At 41.1% G+C, this 16,949-nt stretch overlaps 1 protein-coding gene and 1 long non-coding RNA gene across 2 annotated transcripts in view; one reads left to right on the top strand and one right to left on the bottom strand.

Moving 5' to 3' along the window:
• LOC117953150 overlaps nucleotides 1–9,952 on the bottom strand; it is an 18,029-nt gene extending 8,077 nt beyond the window's left edge. Inside the window, exon 1 of the long non-coding RNA XR_004658572.1 lies at nucleotides 9,808–9,952. This is a non-coding gene — a long non-coding RNA (uncharacterized LOC117953150). The remainder of the gene's footprint in view (nucleotides 1–9,807) is intronic.
• The window catches only part of mao (monoamine oxidase), a 38,644-nt gene that overhangs the window by 20,289 nt on the left and 1,406 nt on the right, over nucleotides 1–16,949 (top strand). The window contains exons 4-14 of the mRNA XM_034885886.1: nucleotides 7,137–7,241; nucleotides 7,867–7,958; nucleotides 9,012–9,153; nucleotides 11,425–11,574; nucleotides 13,415–13,574; nucleotides 13,927–14,023; nucleotides 14,914–14,967; nucleotides 15,074–15,131; nucleotides 15,891–15,988; nucleotides 16,245–16,356; nucleotides 16,920–16,949. The exon at nucleotides 16,920–16,949 is cut by the window's right edge and continues 33 nt beyond it. Of these exons, the coding sequence (XP_034741777.1) occupies nucleotides 7,137–7,241; nucleotides 7,867–7,958; nucleotides 9,012–9,153; nucleotides 11,425–11,574; nucleotides 13,415–13,574; nucleotides 13,927–14,023; nucleotides 14,914–14,967; nucleotides 15,074–15,131; nucleotides 15,891–15,988; nucleotides 16,245–16,356; nucleotides 16,920–16,949 (1,098 nt within the window). The remainder of the gene's footprint in view (nucleotides 1–7,136; nucleotides 7,242–7,866; nucleotides 7,959–9,011; nucleotides 9,154–11,424; nucleotides 11,575–13,414; nucleotides 13,575–13,926; nucleotides 14,024–14,913; nucleotides 14,968–15,073; nucleotides 15,132–15,890; nucleotides 15,989–16,244; nucleotides 16,357–16,919) is intronic.

Here is a 16,949-nt window from a genome sequence, read left to right as displayed (position 1 = left end):
TTTATTTAATTTTTATTTAAGGGTCCGGCCCCCAAGGAGACTGTCTGGTAAAATTCTGGCCCTCTGACAAATATAGTTAATGACCCCTGCTGTAGAAACTTGTCCACGGCCCTCTTCAGTTTAAATTTGGCTTAACCCTCTGAGGTCTAAGGGCATTTTCGTACAGTATATCTTCTTAAATTCAAATTTTTAAGGTATTTGCATAAATTTGATCCCATTGTGTTTCATAACAAAATGTTCAGAACCAACTCATCTTTCCGTTTAGTGATGCCCAATGTTTTTCTAGAGCAATATATAAAGAAATAATTTGGCGCTAAAGCTGAAACTTTGATTGTTTCTGGCTTTTTTAAAATTTCGTTAAATCTCTTTTGAACAGAATCCTTAACTTATGAAGTGTTGTACGGTTTGTTTTGGAGCTTGAAGTGAGTTTACCAAAGTCTTCGGTTATATATGATTAAAATAAATGTACAAAATGCAATTTTGTACTATCGCTTTTTGAGTAGGTTTGTCAAACGTCAGAGTGTCTTTGTACTCAGAGGCTTAAGATGTCTTCTGTCCATTTAGACATCGAAACAGTTGTATTGTGTTGCTCTAATCCAGTTGAATCCCTAGTTTCACAGTCTGCAGGTTATCTCACCACAGTGTGCTTAGCACTGATGGACTATTGACTCGACCTACTTCAGCCGGGCTGTGAAATGTCAGCAGCAGCGTGACGTTTTGGCAGTTAGAACCGTTCTCTGGTTCAGTAAAGGAGCCGACTGTGCAGGCCTGGGGATGTGAAGCGGCGGAGTGTTTCTATAGCTACTATCTCTGTAAGGTCCACTCAAAGACACAGGCACGCATGCACACACACACATGCACACACACACACACACACGCATGCACACACACACATGCACACACACACACACACACACGCATGCACACACACGCATGCACACCTCTGGCAGCTTCACTGCTTGTTTCCATGGCAGCATGCTTCATCAAAAGCTGCTCACCTCTGTGTGTGTGTGTGTGTGTGTGTGTGTGTGTGTGTGTGTGTGTGTGTGTGTGTGTGTGTGTGTGTGTGTGTGTGTGTGTGTGTGTGTGTGTGTGTGTGTGTGTGTGTGTGTGTGTGTGTGAGATCCCACACTCAGTCGGGTAGATGTGTGGAGGCGTGAGAGGAGCTCTGTTTCTCAGGGTCACTGATCTCACAGCTGACTCAGCAAAAATGCTACAACTACCGATTATTTTCATCGTCTGTCAGTCTGTTGATTATTTTCCTGATTAATCAATCAGTTGTTTGGTCTCTAAAATGTCAGAAAATTGTGAAAAATATGTTTTTTTCCCCAAAAAAACAGATGACGTCCTCAAATGTCTTGTTTTGTCCACAACTCAAAGATCTTCAGTTTACTGTCCCGGAGGAGAGAAGAAACTAGAAGATGGTCAAATGTCAGTTTTAAGCTCATTATATTGTATATCTGTAAAGCTAACAACCCTAACTAACATCGTGGGGTTAGTTTGATGCTGCTGCGTAAGCCGGCAAGATTCAATACAAATACAAAAATCACGATTTCTTTACTTAGAATTGACATCACGATTCTCTGCCACGATTATTTTGACCATGACAAAACAAAAAAAAGTGGCAGTACCAAACCAAGGTTATCATCATTTAGCTTTTTTCATTAGTTGTTATTTTTGTTTAGTTTTGACTTTTTCTTTTCAAATTCAGTTTAGTTTTAATAAGTTGTTAAAGCGGGTTTGCTAGTTTTAGTTTATTTTTTATTAATTTTAGTTGTTTTTTTTGTAATACGGGTTATTTAAATTGACGATTAAATAATTTTGGCAGGTAACATTTTAAAGTTACAAGCCAGTTTGTCCGGTGATGCATGACGCAGATACCTCTGCGTCTGTTTGAATCGGACGGCTGCAGAAACAATGCGACAAGTCAGAAATTTGGGCGGTTTTGTGTGTGTTCAGTTTGGAAACGTTATCTTTATTCGGCGACACTGCTTGTAGTCCTAATCCTACATTTCCCTTCACCAACAGAACCGCGCAAAACAAAATAGACTAGCTGAAATGAAAGCAAACCTCTGATTGGCTGGTAACTTTAAAAATCTCCAGGCCATCTTGGCTGTGGATCAAACACGTTAATTTAAAGGCAGGCGGGCGGATCGAGGAGAGAGGACTACGATTAGAGACAAAAATGAAACCATGCAGGAACGCCTAGTTCACCGCTTTAAAGACCCAAAAACATATAATACATACAAATAATGGACTGACTCTCCTGGTTTTTTTATCCAGCAACCGACCAACTAAGCCAGCCACGACGCTGATGACATCCCGTATTAACAGAACATATTCGTTAACGCTTAACAACGTGACCCTCGCAGGGACGTCACCAGACGTCTGGAGCTGCTAAACAGGTTTTAAAAAAGAACACGTTAAATAATGCATGGGAACATTTGAATAAATATTTTAAAAAGATGGGTAGAGCGAAGGATGACAGCACTGCACTATGCTCTCGGATTGAACAGCGTCACCTCGGCAACCTTTGATTCCTGCACCTTTCCCCTCGTTAGCGTTTCCCCAATAAATCAAAGTGTTACCTTAACTTCACCTAGCGGGATTTCAATCATGTTTTATATATACATGTGTGTGTGTGTGTGTGTGTGTAAATATATATGTGCATATATGTATAGTGTGTGTGTGTGTGTGTGTGTGTGTGTGTGTGTGTGTACATGAATGTGGATATGTGCATAAACAGTATGTATATATGTGCATACACTGTATGTATATATGTGTATGTATGTATGTGTGTGTACATATTTGTATGTGTATGTGTATATATATACACATATATATATATATATATATATATATATATATATATATATGTATATATATTTGTGTTTGTATACTGTATGTGTATATATGTGTATATACTGTATGTAAAAATGTGTGAATGTTTCCCAAAAAGCTTGTCTACCTTATGGACAAGTTACCAGCAAATAATTTCCGGCTGTCCTGCCAACCTGTTTACATTTTAACATCAATGTACGCTGTAACATTTCTTTTCTTTAATCGTTGCTGCAGCAGCTGCTGTTTCAATCTTGTCTTAACTCCACCAGCCAGTTTCATATTACACCAGTATTTACAGCATCTGGAGCCTTTTTGGTAAATTTACTAGGAAATCTCAGTCCAGAGTAATTCAGTAAGCGTTATTATTACTATTCTCCACAAAAAAGTTTTAATTTGTAAAGAACTATACCAAAAAAAATCGCAGCTTCTTTATGTTTAACGTATTCTGACTCATTCAAATGAATGAGGTTTAAGAGTTAATTTTTTTAATGTAGATTTTTGTAAGAGCTACACTGAAGTTGGCAGTTTGATAAATACTAGTTATTTAAATTGCTCTTCTGTAATATTTAAATCTTTAACTTCAAACTGGAAAAGTATCAATTGAAATTTTACACTTCAAGGTTGTTTTTGTGTTTTTTTTTTTTTAAACATTTCACTGTTTTTAAGGTCAATTAATGCATCATTTGTCCAAAAGTCAATGAGTGATCGTGTTAAATAATTAACCAACATTTTACATAATTGTGATTATGATTTTTCTCCTCCTTAACGGAGTAGCCTTAATATGTATCTGTTATGAGAATCATTGTCTTTTGATTGTAAGTAGCTTTGGATTAGCCAAGGAGCAACTCAGACGAATAAGCTGGAAACAGACCCAGCATGTAGACGTCACCTGATTGATTCTGAATCAAATAACAGAGGGAAACACGCTGGATTAAAGTTGCATTAATGACTAATAGAGTCTGCGTTACTACACAGGACGGCAGCTAGAGCCGTAGTAAACCAGCATGTGTGCCGACCCATTGTGTAATTAGGGCTAGCTTTCAAGCAAGCTGCGTTTCTAATCAGCTTTCCTTTGGCTGATAGTAATCCAAAAGGCCAGCGCTGGTTTCCCTTATCAGCGAAACGACTGCCTTACAGGCAGCTGCCGCTCTCAGCACTGGAGTTATTAATGAGCTGTCGCTATCAGAGATGGGGAAACAGACTTTGATTAAATACTGTCCCTGGTTATCAGAGATTGAGAGAGAGAGAGAGAGAGCGTGGGAGTGTCCGGCGCTGCTGCAGCGGTTGTGGACGTTGTGCGTGTTTGCACGTTCACAGGACGGGTGGTGTTTGTGATTCTCCCTGATAAAGAAAGATGTGTGTAGCTGTGTAGAGTCTCTTATCTGTTTCCATGTGGACTTCACTTAAATAAAACATTATGACAATCAGTAGCCTCTTTAGAGTCAGAAGAAGCACAGAAGCAAGTACGCCCATTGTTCTGTACTCTATTTGGAAAGATAAAAAAAAAACAAAGCTTAAAAATAACATATTGAGTTTTGCTTTTGGACTTAAACAGCCAGAAAGGGTTAGAGTTTCTGATTCTTTATTAAAGTGTGTTTATGTAAAAAATTCACAACATCTGGAATAAAATCACTTTATATAGATTTGGTGGAAACAGGAGCATTTATACGAGGCGTGTTTTTGGGTTTATGATAAATATCCATAGTCCAAATTTTTCTCTCTTTCAGCTCTGTTTTGGTCTCCACCAACTCATGAGGGAAACAACTCTTGCTTTAGCTGCTTAACGCTCCACTTTGTTCACCAAATATAGAAAACACAAATCTTTGTCTGCATATATATATATATATATATATATATATATATATATATATATATATATATATATATATATATATATATATATATATATATATATATATATATATATATATATCTGGGAAAAAACCCAGAAAAAATAACAAAAAGAAAGAAAGAAATACAATTGAGCAAAACTAAAAAAACATTAGCTGTAACAAATTACTGGACCAAAGACAAATATTTTTTCTCACATTACTCACTTATAAAACTTTACGGGGACACAGCAACTCAAAAAAGAACACAGACGAGTCAATCCCCCCGTTATAAAGCCCAGAGTATACCTGGCGAGAGAGTACATGGTGATAAAGTGTGCGAACACAGGGGAGTGGACCTGAGCTCTGACTCCTCTGAGAGCCTTACTGTGCCAGGAACACATTAAGGGATTTATGGACAGGCCGCGGCACAAAGAAAACATTTCCTTATGTGCAAAGCAGCAAAGTAAAAGCTCTTCTGAAAACAGATTTAGTAGCAGCCTGAAGAATCAAACAAACGTGTTGTTTTTTCTTCAAACCTTTAGGCCACCACTGCAGAGTTGGGCCTGAGTAACCTCCATGCCTTTGGAACCGTCCCTCCCTCTCTTCGCTGCGTTTGTAAATCAGTCATAAGGTTGAGAAATAAAACAATATTGTTCCGATAGACGGACAGACGGCACATGGACTCAGGACCCTCTTATCAGATTTGATGACTCTGAATCTTTGGACCAGCTGTAAAAATGTTGCACAACTGGTAATATACCGAGCTGTTGCACAATGTACACCGCTCTCTGAAGACATGTGACTAAGCACATTGGAAGTCAGCTAAAGCGTTGACTGATATTGGGTTGCTAAAGGCAAACTACTATTTAATGTCTTTTAGTGCTGAACCATTTGGGGGGGAAAAAATCAAATTGCGTTTTTTCTGCCAGATATTACGCTTCAATTTGCAAATTGTTCTTAAAAGTTTAGCTAAATTTCAATCTTCACTGTGTAACAGATAAAACATGTCATGGAGCAATAAAACACGAGACACCATCAAAACTGCTCTACATCCTCATGCAGAGATGAGAACATGGATATGAAATGGTGGAAATAAGTGTTTTTCTTTCTTTGCATCTTATGAAAAACCAATTAATATAATGATGAAAAGTGGAATAAAATCTGTTGAACCAAATGTCACGGCAAACATTGAACTAAATATACACACATGACTGGCTAATTGTATTCTTTTAAATCTCAATTTGTCGTTCAGCCCTAATTTACTGTCTTTTAAAGTTTAGGTTATCCTAAAAATGTGTCTTCAGCAGAGTGGGAACCGCTCTGAATTACCTTTAGACGACATAAGGACATGAAAACAGTTCCAGAGTAAGCAGCTCTTAGAGGCTGGATGGCCTGGTGTACTTTACATATGTACTACTTTAAAGGATACGTTAAAGGACTACTTCTCCAGAGTCCATGTGTTAGCTACAGTAGATGGTGGTCGTGGCCCCCAGTGTGGAGAAGCAGGAAGGAGTACCAACGCATCTACAGTACATCAGTCTCCAACCATCATCTACTGGTGACACAAACATGCATTACGTGCGTGACAAGCAGCTCGCTATCAGGAACCTCTGTAACTCTGCCAACATCTGCTAATGTCTAACTTAAAAGGCCAATATCAGCAACGTATACAACCAACCAAGCTCCGATATCAGCAGGTGTCGGTCTACAACAGTTTCCTTTGATATTAAACAAATAACACTTTTTTTTTCTACACAAAACTATAGAATCACAAATATCAACTCATCTCCACCTCAAGAAGAAAAATTCCAGAGATTTTCATTCTGGATGAATGTGTTACGCCCCGGCCCGTTGTAAAAAGGATGAAGGTGGAGGAACCAATACAGAAAGGGACACGAGGTCACGGAAAAAAGAAAGTATTTTTAATTAACTCAAGAGCAAAATACCAAACAAAAAAAGAGCTAATGGGTGCAAAACTAAAAGAGCACAGCACCCATTAGCTGGCCAAATTATAACACATGTAGAATATAACAAAAACAAAGACTTTAAGCACAAAAGGCTCTAATTAGTAACTCTTACCAGCTTTTAACACAACAGGGTAGCTAACCAGACCACATGGCAGACCGATCTTTACATTTACCGCCCCGACTGAGGAATCCAAGAGCACTTTTGAACCCTCACGGGGCTGATTGCAGGAAGGTGATTGGCAGGATCCACAGCAGCCGCGTCAATTAACATCAAGGCCTTAAACAGAGAAGTGGGCGGGGCCATCACGCAGGCCAATCCTCTCTTGGCAACCACACAGCCACATTAACATACACACACACACACACACACACACACACACACACACACACACACAAGAAGCCTAAACTAACCTAAAAGGCAGGGGCCGTAACACCAGATGTGGTCTGGGTCTGCCGATGATTGTGTTTGATAGTGACGATGACGTGTGTCCCACAGGGAAAGTCCTACCCGTTCAGAGGCTCCTTCCCTCCCATGTGGAACCCCATCGTCTTGTTGGACTTCAACAACCTGTGGAGGACAATGGACGAGATGGGCCGGGAGGTAACGAGACAGAATCACTGTTGTTGTTTTACTTTCTTTATACTCTGCACTTTTTGCGTCTCATCTCTCCTAAATATAAGATAAGATAATTCATCTCGGGCCGTCGAGAGAATAAAAAAAATGGTGACACATCACACATAAATACACAATAAAGTACAAACAGTAAACATGCATAAAACACAAGCGTACATTATTCAACAATCATTCGATTCTCACACACACACACATACACACACAAACACGCACCTGGACTTACTGTACATTAATAACTGGTCACTTTATCACTTTAACACTGGACTCAACACTGACACTTTTGATAATAATTTATGAACTTTTTTTTCTTTGTTTGACGAATGTTCTTATTGTTATTATTATTGTTATTATTATTATTATTTTGTTGTCTTTTATACTGTCTTTTTTATCCATGGCCTTTTGTTGCATGTCATCCCCCCCCCTCTTTCTGTGTGTGTGTCTCTCTCTCTCTCCTCTTTCATGAATAAGCTGTCCTTATTCATGGACATGAATAAGCTGTCACAAATAAAGGCCTAAAATGCCAACAAATCTTTAAATAAAATAAAATAAAATAAACTGCACATTTCCTTCTCCTCTTCTTCGTGTGTTTCAGATTCCCAGAGAGGCTCCTTGGAAAGCTCCACATGCCGAGGAGTGGGACAAAATGACCATGATGGAGCTCTTTGAGAGCATCTGCTGGACCAGGTAGCACAGAAAGGAGGGAACTAGATTACTCTTCCTGCCTAACAAGAGCGAGACCGATGTGAATGCCTTTTTTATTTAAGTACTGAACGTAATTCATACATACGTACATGACCTTCAACGTAAATTATTATATTATATAAATTATGCAACTCTCATGTTAAACTTTCAAAGCACACAGAGACGTAACAAATACATTCATGAGCCAGTCTGACTCTTAAAACAACAACAGGAGGAAAGTTTCTCTGAACTGGCTAATAGAAAAAAAAGGTTATGAATCAATTACTTGGTTCATGTTGAGGTTACTTCATTTGTCCCTGTAGATAGATTTGTTCTGCAGCAAGAGTATAACATCCATCCAAGACACACAACTAAGAAACGCACCAAAAACTAGTACTCAAGCACTCAGAATCTGATACAAATCCAAAGGTTTCATGAAAATAGGACATAAGAGAGAGAGGAATGAAAAAAATAAGTGAATTAAAGTCATTTAAATACATGTTCTCTCAGATAAAAGCAGTTTTAAAACAACTAAAAATGCTCCAATCATATCTGTGATAGCGGCGGGAACAAAGCTATTTATGTAACGCTTCTTTCTCTTTACCTTGGGACTAAAACCTCCGTCCGGAGGGAAGACGCTTAACCCTCCGGTCGTCCTTTTTTAACACAGAAAGTGGGTTAGGGTTAGTGGTGTATATACTGCTGGAAGTGAATAAAAGCGCAGAAAATGTGGATAAAATAGACAAAATGTTGACAGGTGGGAGAATTTCAACCAGAGGTTACTATCCTCCGTTACTGTCCGGTATACAGGGATGCTGGGCAACGTGTGTGGCTCTTACTCAAACATAGCTGTTGTTTTGAAGTGTAATGTCACTATCCTACGTCTTTTTTACTGTAACTCCAACCTGCCAATTGGACTGAAGATGGAAATTAGCCCTCGGGTAACAATCTGGCACATTTATGTGTACTTGTGCTTGTTCATCAATGTGCATTGTCCTGAATTAATGAAATACAATAAAAAAATGTAAGTGTCTAACCCTTCTCCCTTATTTCTAGTACTGTTCGCCGCTTCGCCAAGCTGTTTGTCAACGTCAACGTGACCTCTGAACCCCACGAGGTGTCGGCTCTGTGGTTCCTCTGGTACGTGAAGCAGTGCGGAGGAACCATGAGGATCTTCTCCACCACTAACGGAGGACAGGTGTGGTGTGCGCGCGTGTGTGTGTGTGTGTGTGTTAGAGGATGGATACCCGACCCGAGCCCGACGGGACCCGACGGGCCGGGCCGGGTTCGAACAGATTTTTAGAAAGGATGCTCGGGTTCGGGTCGGGCTCGGTCACATCAGCGCGATAAGGCATTGAACATTTTTTTGTTACCGCATCTCTTATTGCTTATCAATACAGGTTAAGCAAGGTATTTATTTTACTCAGATTTACTGACATAATCCCCCACATATGATGTTAATAAAAGCGGGCTTTTCACACAACCAAACATACATGTGTCATTAGTATGAGAAACAAATGCGATTTTAACTGTGTCGGGCTCGGGTCGGGCTCGGACATAAATATCTTAATGCCTGTCGGGCTCGGGTCGGGTTCGGGTACTGCTCTGTCGGACGCGGGCCGGGCTCGGACAGAAAAATCCGGCCCGATCCGCACTCTAGTGTGTGTGTGTGTGTGTGTGTGTGTGTGTGTGTGTGTGTGTGTGTGTGTGTGTGTGTGTGTGTGTGTGTGTGTGTGTGTGTGTGTGTGTGCATGCATGCATGCATTTTCTATATTTGGACCTGTTCATGTGAGCAAAGTGTAGCAGATCAAACAAATAACAACAAGAAGCCAAATAAGACAAACAAACTAACCGATGGAGGCAGCGGTGGAGCAGCAACTCCTGTGTTCTTCCAGGTAAAATGTCTATTTTTGTCAAAGGAGTCTGGTGGCTTTGAAGAGAGCAGAGAAAACGGCTTCAGTTCCCCATCGTAAAGGGGGGTCTGACATCAAGGTGAAGCGCTGAAAATAACCCCAACGTCCCTAACAAGACATAGCTGAGCTTCCATGTTAGTACTCCTGCCTGCTTCTCCAGACTATCTACTATAGTAGAGTACAGTGCTATCTACTGTACAGTGCTATCTACTGTAGCTAACACACTGACTCTGGAGAAGTAGCTCATACAACCACACAACAACAACAAAGATCTGAAGTATCCCTTTAAGCCCACTGCAGCCTGCAGAGGCGCATTCCCTCATGCTAAACAGGAGAGTGAGCATCAGTGAGAGAGCCCATAGCTTGCTAAATCAGCCCTAATACGTTTAGTTTGCTGCTGAGCAGCCTGGCATAATTATGAGCCAGACAAAAGCTGTTTTCTTGGAGTGGCGCGGGAGCACATTCTGCCGTCGTAGTGTCTACAGCTGAGTGGCCCTGTTGCCATAGCCACGGAGGAAGGGGATTGTGTTTAGGTAAACAGAGGATGATGCAGCAGCTCTGTTGTCATTCCCCCTCTGCTGGACCTTCCTATGCACACTTGTTTATTGGTTCATGGGGGTGTGTGTTTGTTTGTGTGTGTGTATGTGTGCAAACACATAAACAGTCATTTAAGCTGTTATTCTGTTTGAAAAAGAGAGTAAAGTATTGCATGTGGAGGCACATTTTGTTGTTCTGGAACAGGAAACATGAGCTCGTCTTTAATTAAACCACACTGGATTCAATGCCAGGACACATTTAGGTTTCAGCTCCATGTTTTCTGGCGACTGACTGGTTAATTTCATCCAAATGCCAGAGGGTGAACATGATGTGTTTCTAATCACGGAGAGATGTTGACACCAACCATGTGGCGAATGATTACAGTGCGTTTAATTTTGTGTTTCAGAGCTTTGGAAGCACTTGATGTCTCTCCGATCCCTCGGTCCTCTTTGTTATTCAGCGGTTGCTGGCTGTAGCATTGCAATAACACATTTACTCTTTATGGTTTAAGATGGTAATATTAGGATTGAAGGAGAGAGGGTGTGTTGAGGGAAAACCTGTATGTTACCCCGGGATAAATCAACAGATGAGATCAGCTTGTCTCCTAAATGTGTCTGGCGGAGTCATACGCAAGTTTACCCAATATAATATGAGACAAGTAGAGAATATAACCTTTTTTTTTTTTTTTTTAAGGCAACAAAAACATTTAAAACAGTGAAACATTTTGAAAGAAATTGACAAACAAATTGAAAAAAGTGACAAAACCGTTGAAAAAAACAACAAAAACTTTCATAAAATAAGAAAAACCTTGTAAAAGGCGACACAATAGTTGAAGAATGTGACAAAAACGTAGAAAAAAGTGACAAAAACGTTTGAAATAAATGACAAAAACATTGAAAAAGGCAACAAAATTGTTGAAAAAAGTAACATTGAAAGCCCATCCAGACCCTCCGGTCTTGCTGTGTTGGTGGTATTGGTGACTGACCCCCCCCCCCCCCCCCCCCCCCCCCCCTTTGCAGGAGAGGAAGTTTGCGGGCGGCTCCAGTCAGATCAGCGAGAGCATGGCCCGGGAGCTGGGAGAGCGAGTGAAGCTGCAGTCTCCGGTCTACAGGATCGACCAGAGCGGAGACATGGTAGCCGTGGAGACGCTGGACAGACAGACCTACACAGTAAGCATGTCACCGCTGAGTCTGCTGCAGACATACACCTCGCTTTGAAGTACTCGTACTTTACTTGAGTATTTCCACATTGTGCTGTTTCATACTCGGCTCCAGAAGTAAATATTGTGCTTTTTACTCCACTGCACCTAGACTGCAGTTGTAGTTAATTCACAGATTAAGATTTCACTTTGAAAAAACAACAACATACAGTATAAACAGAAAAGACTAAACCAGCTGCAACATTAAAGTAATAAACCAATAAAATGCATCAATAATTACAAACCAATTACATAACATATTTTGGTTCTTGAACGGGCCATTACGCATAATGAGTACTTTTGTATTTGGTACAAGTTGATGCGAATACTTTCTACTTTCACTTAGTAAGACTTTAAATACAAGAGTATTTTATTTTAGTGTTATTTGCTGCTTATAGCACCAGCCTCATCCGACTCGTTTTCTGTAGTTTCTGTAACGTTGACGTCTGCTGCAGTGTCACCCGGAGAGGGAGTAGCTTCAGGGGGCAGGCTTACCAAAACACCGGCGTACAGGCGTTGTTTGAATCCGCTTTTGTTTCATATTTAATATTTGCGCGGAGAATTAATGCCAAGCATCTGTGTTGTTTTTTCTACGCGACTCGCAACACAGACGGGTGGGAAAGCGTGAAAGTTCTGTAACAAAACGTTGTTACGTTAACGTTATCCTCATGCTTTACCGGGGCGGATGGTGCAGTGGATATGACACAGGCCTTTGGTGTGGGAGATCTGGGTTTGATTCCCACTGCGATACACCAACCAACGTGTCCCTGAGCAAGACACTTAACCCCTAGTTGCTCCAGAGACGTGGCATCTGACAAATATAGCATTAGTAAGTTGCTTTGGATAAAAGGGTCAGCTAAATGTCATGATATGTACTTTTTTAGTTGGGTATATGAAAATCTTTGACCTTTCCTAGTGGGTATAGGGCATGCACCTGCGGATCAATTATCACGTAGACTACACCAATGGTCCCAGTAGTTTTTCCCTTCCATAAAAAGTACTTCTACAGCAAAAACACACAAGCACGTAAGCTTCGTGTATAGCCAGCTTAGCGTAGATACGTCCCGGATCCCGCGCCTGGTCATTCATAACCGACACATGTTTCAATGCACCGGTCACAAAGCAATCCTTCTCCTCTCCCTCTTTCTATCTCTCTCTCTCGCGCTCTATCTCTCTCTCTCTCTCTCTCTCGCTCTCTCTCTCTCTCTGCAGTCTAAACACATGCAGTATTTGAACACTGCCCAGTCTGACATAACGCAGTCCTCAGACACAAGAAGACGACACACAGCGTTCCAAGCGTCTTGAGTCCCAGCATGCAGCTGGAGATATGGTCCTCTGCTGCCATCCATTGGCTGCTTTTGCCTCCTGCAGCCATGTCCCATGTGCTGCAGCTCACTCTGCCCCATAAACCTAGGGCTGGGCAACATGAAGAAAATCTAATATCACGATATTTTTGAACACCTCAATATCGAGACTGCAACGATATTGTAGCGTTAACTATTGGTGATTTCATAAAATATTCCCACAATGCGATTTTTGATAAATAATCATCAGTAATGTGGATATAATGACTGAGTGGGTAAAGGCAAATAATAGGACAGCTACAACAGTCTGTTAGGTTTAAAAATGACACCACTTAATGTAATGCAGCCTTTTAAACCAGGAAAAGACACCACATAACACAAAATCCAAAATTGAAGACGATATCTTGTCTCATATCACAATATCTATATCAATACAATATAATATCGATATATTGCCCAGCTCAATTGTGTCTCCTCTCTTTTTTTATGTGTTTGTCTTTGTCTTAGGCCAAGTACGTGATCGTGGCCACCCCTCCCGCTCTCAACCTGAAGATGCACTTTAACCCCGAGCTGCCGCCTCTGAGGAACCAGCTGATCAACCGCGTCCCCATGGGCTCCGTCATCAAGTGCATGGTCTACTACAAAGAGAACTTCTGGAGGAAAAAGGGTATTTAGCAAGAGGGAGGAAAATGCTGTAGTGTATGTTTTTTGTCTGCACCTGTGTGTGTGTGTGTGTGTGTGTGTGTGTGTGTGTGCGTTGGTGCGGACCCCTTACCCGAAAGAGAGAGCCCCTACTATTATACATACAGTATATTGTATGTACATAAAGTACATTAAGTTGCATGTTAAAGAGGCCCAATTGATGAAAATAAATTGATATAAATGTAGTATTTAAGCATTATGTTTTAATGTTTAACATACATGTGGATGACACAGTGAATCCTATCTTCAATGATGTTTTTTTTGTCTTTGGTGTATAGCTGTTTAACACTCTTTGTTGAACGCTGGTGTGTTGCCAGGTTACTGTGGCAGCATGGTGATCGAGGAGGAAGGCGCTCCCATCGGCCTGACACTGGATGACACAAAGCCGGATGGGACTGTGCCGTGCATTATGGGGTGATTATGATTCTATTAAACAAGATAATATCATCATTATGTACCATGCACTGTGCTACATGTGGACACCTGTACCATTACAAAACCATGTGCATAAAGACCGTGGGTACTTTTCAATGCAGACTTTGTCATCTGATCTGCCGGGACACAATAAATATCAGATGGGTCAGATCTGGCATGTGGACAATTTTACCAAACGTAGGTCTTGCATCATCTTCCCACCACACAGGAGTTTCTCTCCAGAGCGAGAGCAAAGAGGAAGAGAGGAGAACACAGCTGATAGCACTGTGGTCATTGTGTTAATCACTCGTCTCCGCTGCTCTCTCCCCATCAGGGCGCATCTCAAACAGGCCCTTTCATATTAAATGGCATTCTTTTGCACCAAGTGTAACTTTCGATGCACCTTTCCACGGGAAAGTGTCTAATCAGGCAGGTCACATTTAAGTGTCAAGGGTGTACACATACACACAGTATGTCGAGTTCCAGTCTTGCGCATCCGATCACCAAGGTCGCATTGAAGTAACTGTGTAACTTGTTTTCTTGTTGTCAATAAATCCCATGAAAAGACCAAAACCAACACTGTGTTAGTCCATGTCTTAATACTTCTGATTTCCTAATAAAAATATATATGCTCCATTCAACTTCTTCTCCACCAACCTGGTAAAACAATTCCTTTAAGGCTTGGCAGTAATACATGTTAAGACAAACCAGGTCTTTCTCAAATCCTTGCAACAAACTTAGAAGCACACTTTTATATAAAATATCAGAGTTAAGATGTATGTGTCCACCTCTGGCAGTGTTGTGCACAACGTGTACCTGGAACTGCTCAGTTACTTGTGCGGCAGCGTATTGTACTAGTGGATAATCTTTCTCTTTTCCCTCTCCTCCAGATTCATCCTCGCCCGCAAGTGCAGAAAGCTATCAGGGCTGACCAAAGAGGAGAGGTTGGTGTATGCTGGAGAGAGACAACACATCACGTTAATATGCTTTCTCTCTCTCTCTCACTCTGCAAGAAAGGTTTCAGCCAACCTGTTGTCTTGTTGCATTTAGGTTAAAGGAGATCTGTGAGATCTACTCCAGAGTGCTGGGCTCAGAAGAGGCTCTGCATGTGAGTTTGCACACAGACTAACACAGAGCTGCAGTGGGACTGCGTCAGTTAAATCATTCATGTGTACGACACACTCGGTTGGTGACTCGTCAAAGATGGGGGCGTGGCTTGTGGCGGAGTCGCCATGGGGGGAAACAATCCTTTACCCCTGAGCAGATAACACAGCGTCAACCCTGTATGGACTACAGCACGTTTGGCCCTTGACAGAGCAAGATACATGAAAAAAGTAGCCATATTGATTTGAATTGTCCGTAAATTATAAGTGACTGGACAAACGACCCAACGGAACGACCAGATGTGTTGATTCCCGGCATTTTTACCAGTTAACTACCTGACTGAGTCTCCAGGTAACAGACAGCTAACGTTAACTGAAAGAAGCAGAGTAAGAGTATGAGAGCGTGCCCTGACAGTACCTAGGTAAGGACTACTAGCCAGTCAGAAGCAGAGAATGAGGACGTGCTGTCACAGAAGTAATGGCTGGACTAGAACAGAGCTGTTTGGAGCAGTTTGTGAACAGTGTTTTCTGTTGGACATGGTAAATCATTTTTCTTGGGGGGGGGGGGACTTTGGGCTTTTTCACTTTGTTAACCTACAACATACACACAAAGATGTACAGTATGACACAATGAAGGATAGGGAAAAAAGCCAAAAACCACAATATGAGCACCGAAATCTAAAGTAAGAATCGGGATATGAATCATGATTGTTGATATCAAAGCGATGTCCAACCCTGTCCATGTGTCCACCTGTGTCTGTCAGCCGGTGCACTACGAGGAGAAGAACTGGTGTGAAGAGGAGTACTCCGGGGGCTGCTACACCGCCTATTTCCCTCCAGGAATCCTTACTCAGTTTGGAAAGTAGGTCACACACAAGCTGCCCACTGTACATGTTGTGTACTGAAGCTCAATATATTTATTTATTTAACTGCTGTTTTTGTTCTCATTAAGGTGGAAAAGCTGAATTAATGTTGCCGCTGTAGATCTAATTTTTGTAATTTCATATAATCTGAAAGATTTCTTGTTCCATCCATCGGGAGTCAAAGATTTACCGTTTAAAACCGTCAAAACTCTCTCTCTGTGACCTCTCGTGATCTCTGTCGTCTCCCGTCTGCAGGGTGCTGAGGGAGCCTTTCGGCAAGCTGTACTTCGCCGGCACGGAGACGGCGACCGAGTGGAGCGGCTACATGGAGGGGGCGGTGCAGGCTGGAGAGAGAGCCGCCAGAGAGGTCAGAGGTCACCGGGACAAGGACTCAGAAAGCAGAGAATCCTCCGATATGTAGAACATATAAGTCTATGTTCACACATGGCGTCTTTTGTTGCTATAACAACTACTGCTACAGTATCCTAGCTAGAGCGCTACGTGAATACATACAAGAATACATGAATACATTTTTACAAATTCATAAGGAGCATTGTAGATAGAGTAAGGATACAACAAGATATAAAGAAGAATAAGAAAATAAATTAAAAAAACACAAAAACCTATAACATAGATACACATATACAAATAAATGAATAATAATAATATAATAAACAACAGCAGTGATAACGGGGGTGAAAATGGTACTAAATGATATAAAGAAACATTCAAAGGAAAGAGGTAAGAAATAAGTTAATGAGGAAAATCACAAAGTCACAAACTAAACACACTGAGTTTGGTGCCTAAACTCAACCGTAATACAGTTTTGTGTTAAACTGTTGTGTTGTTGTTATTATTAAATGCATTTCCTGTTGAAATAAAGACATCTCGCTGTGAGAGTCCCCACTGATCCACTGTGCTCTGTTGCAGGTTTTGTGTGCGATGAATAAAATCCACCAG

This window comes from Etheostoma cragini, chromosome 11, assembly GCF_013103735.1.
Source record: "Etheostoma cragini isolate CJK2018 chromosome 11, CSU_Ecrag_1.0, whole genome shotgun sequence".
In the NCBI taxonomy this organism is placed as follows: domain Eukaryota; kingdom Metazoa; phylum Chordata; class Actinopteri; order Perciformes; family Percidae; genus Etheostoma; species Etheostoma cragini.
Note: the sequence above shows the minus strand (reverse complement) of the source record. Positions and strands in the feature narration are given on the sequence as shown.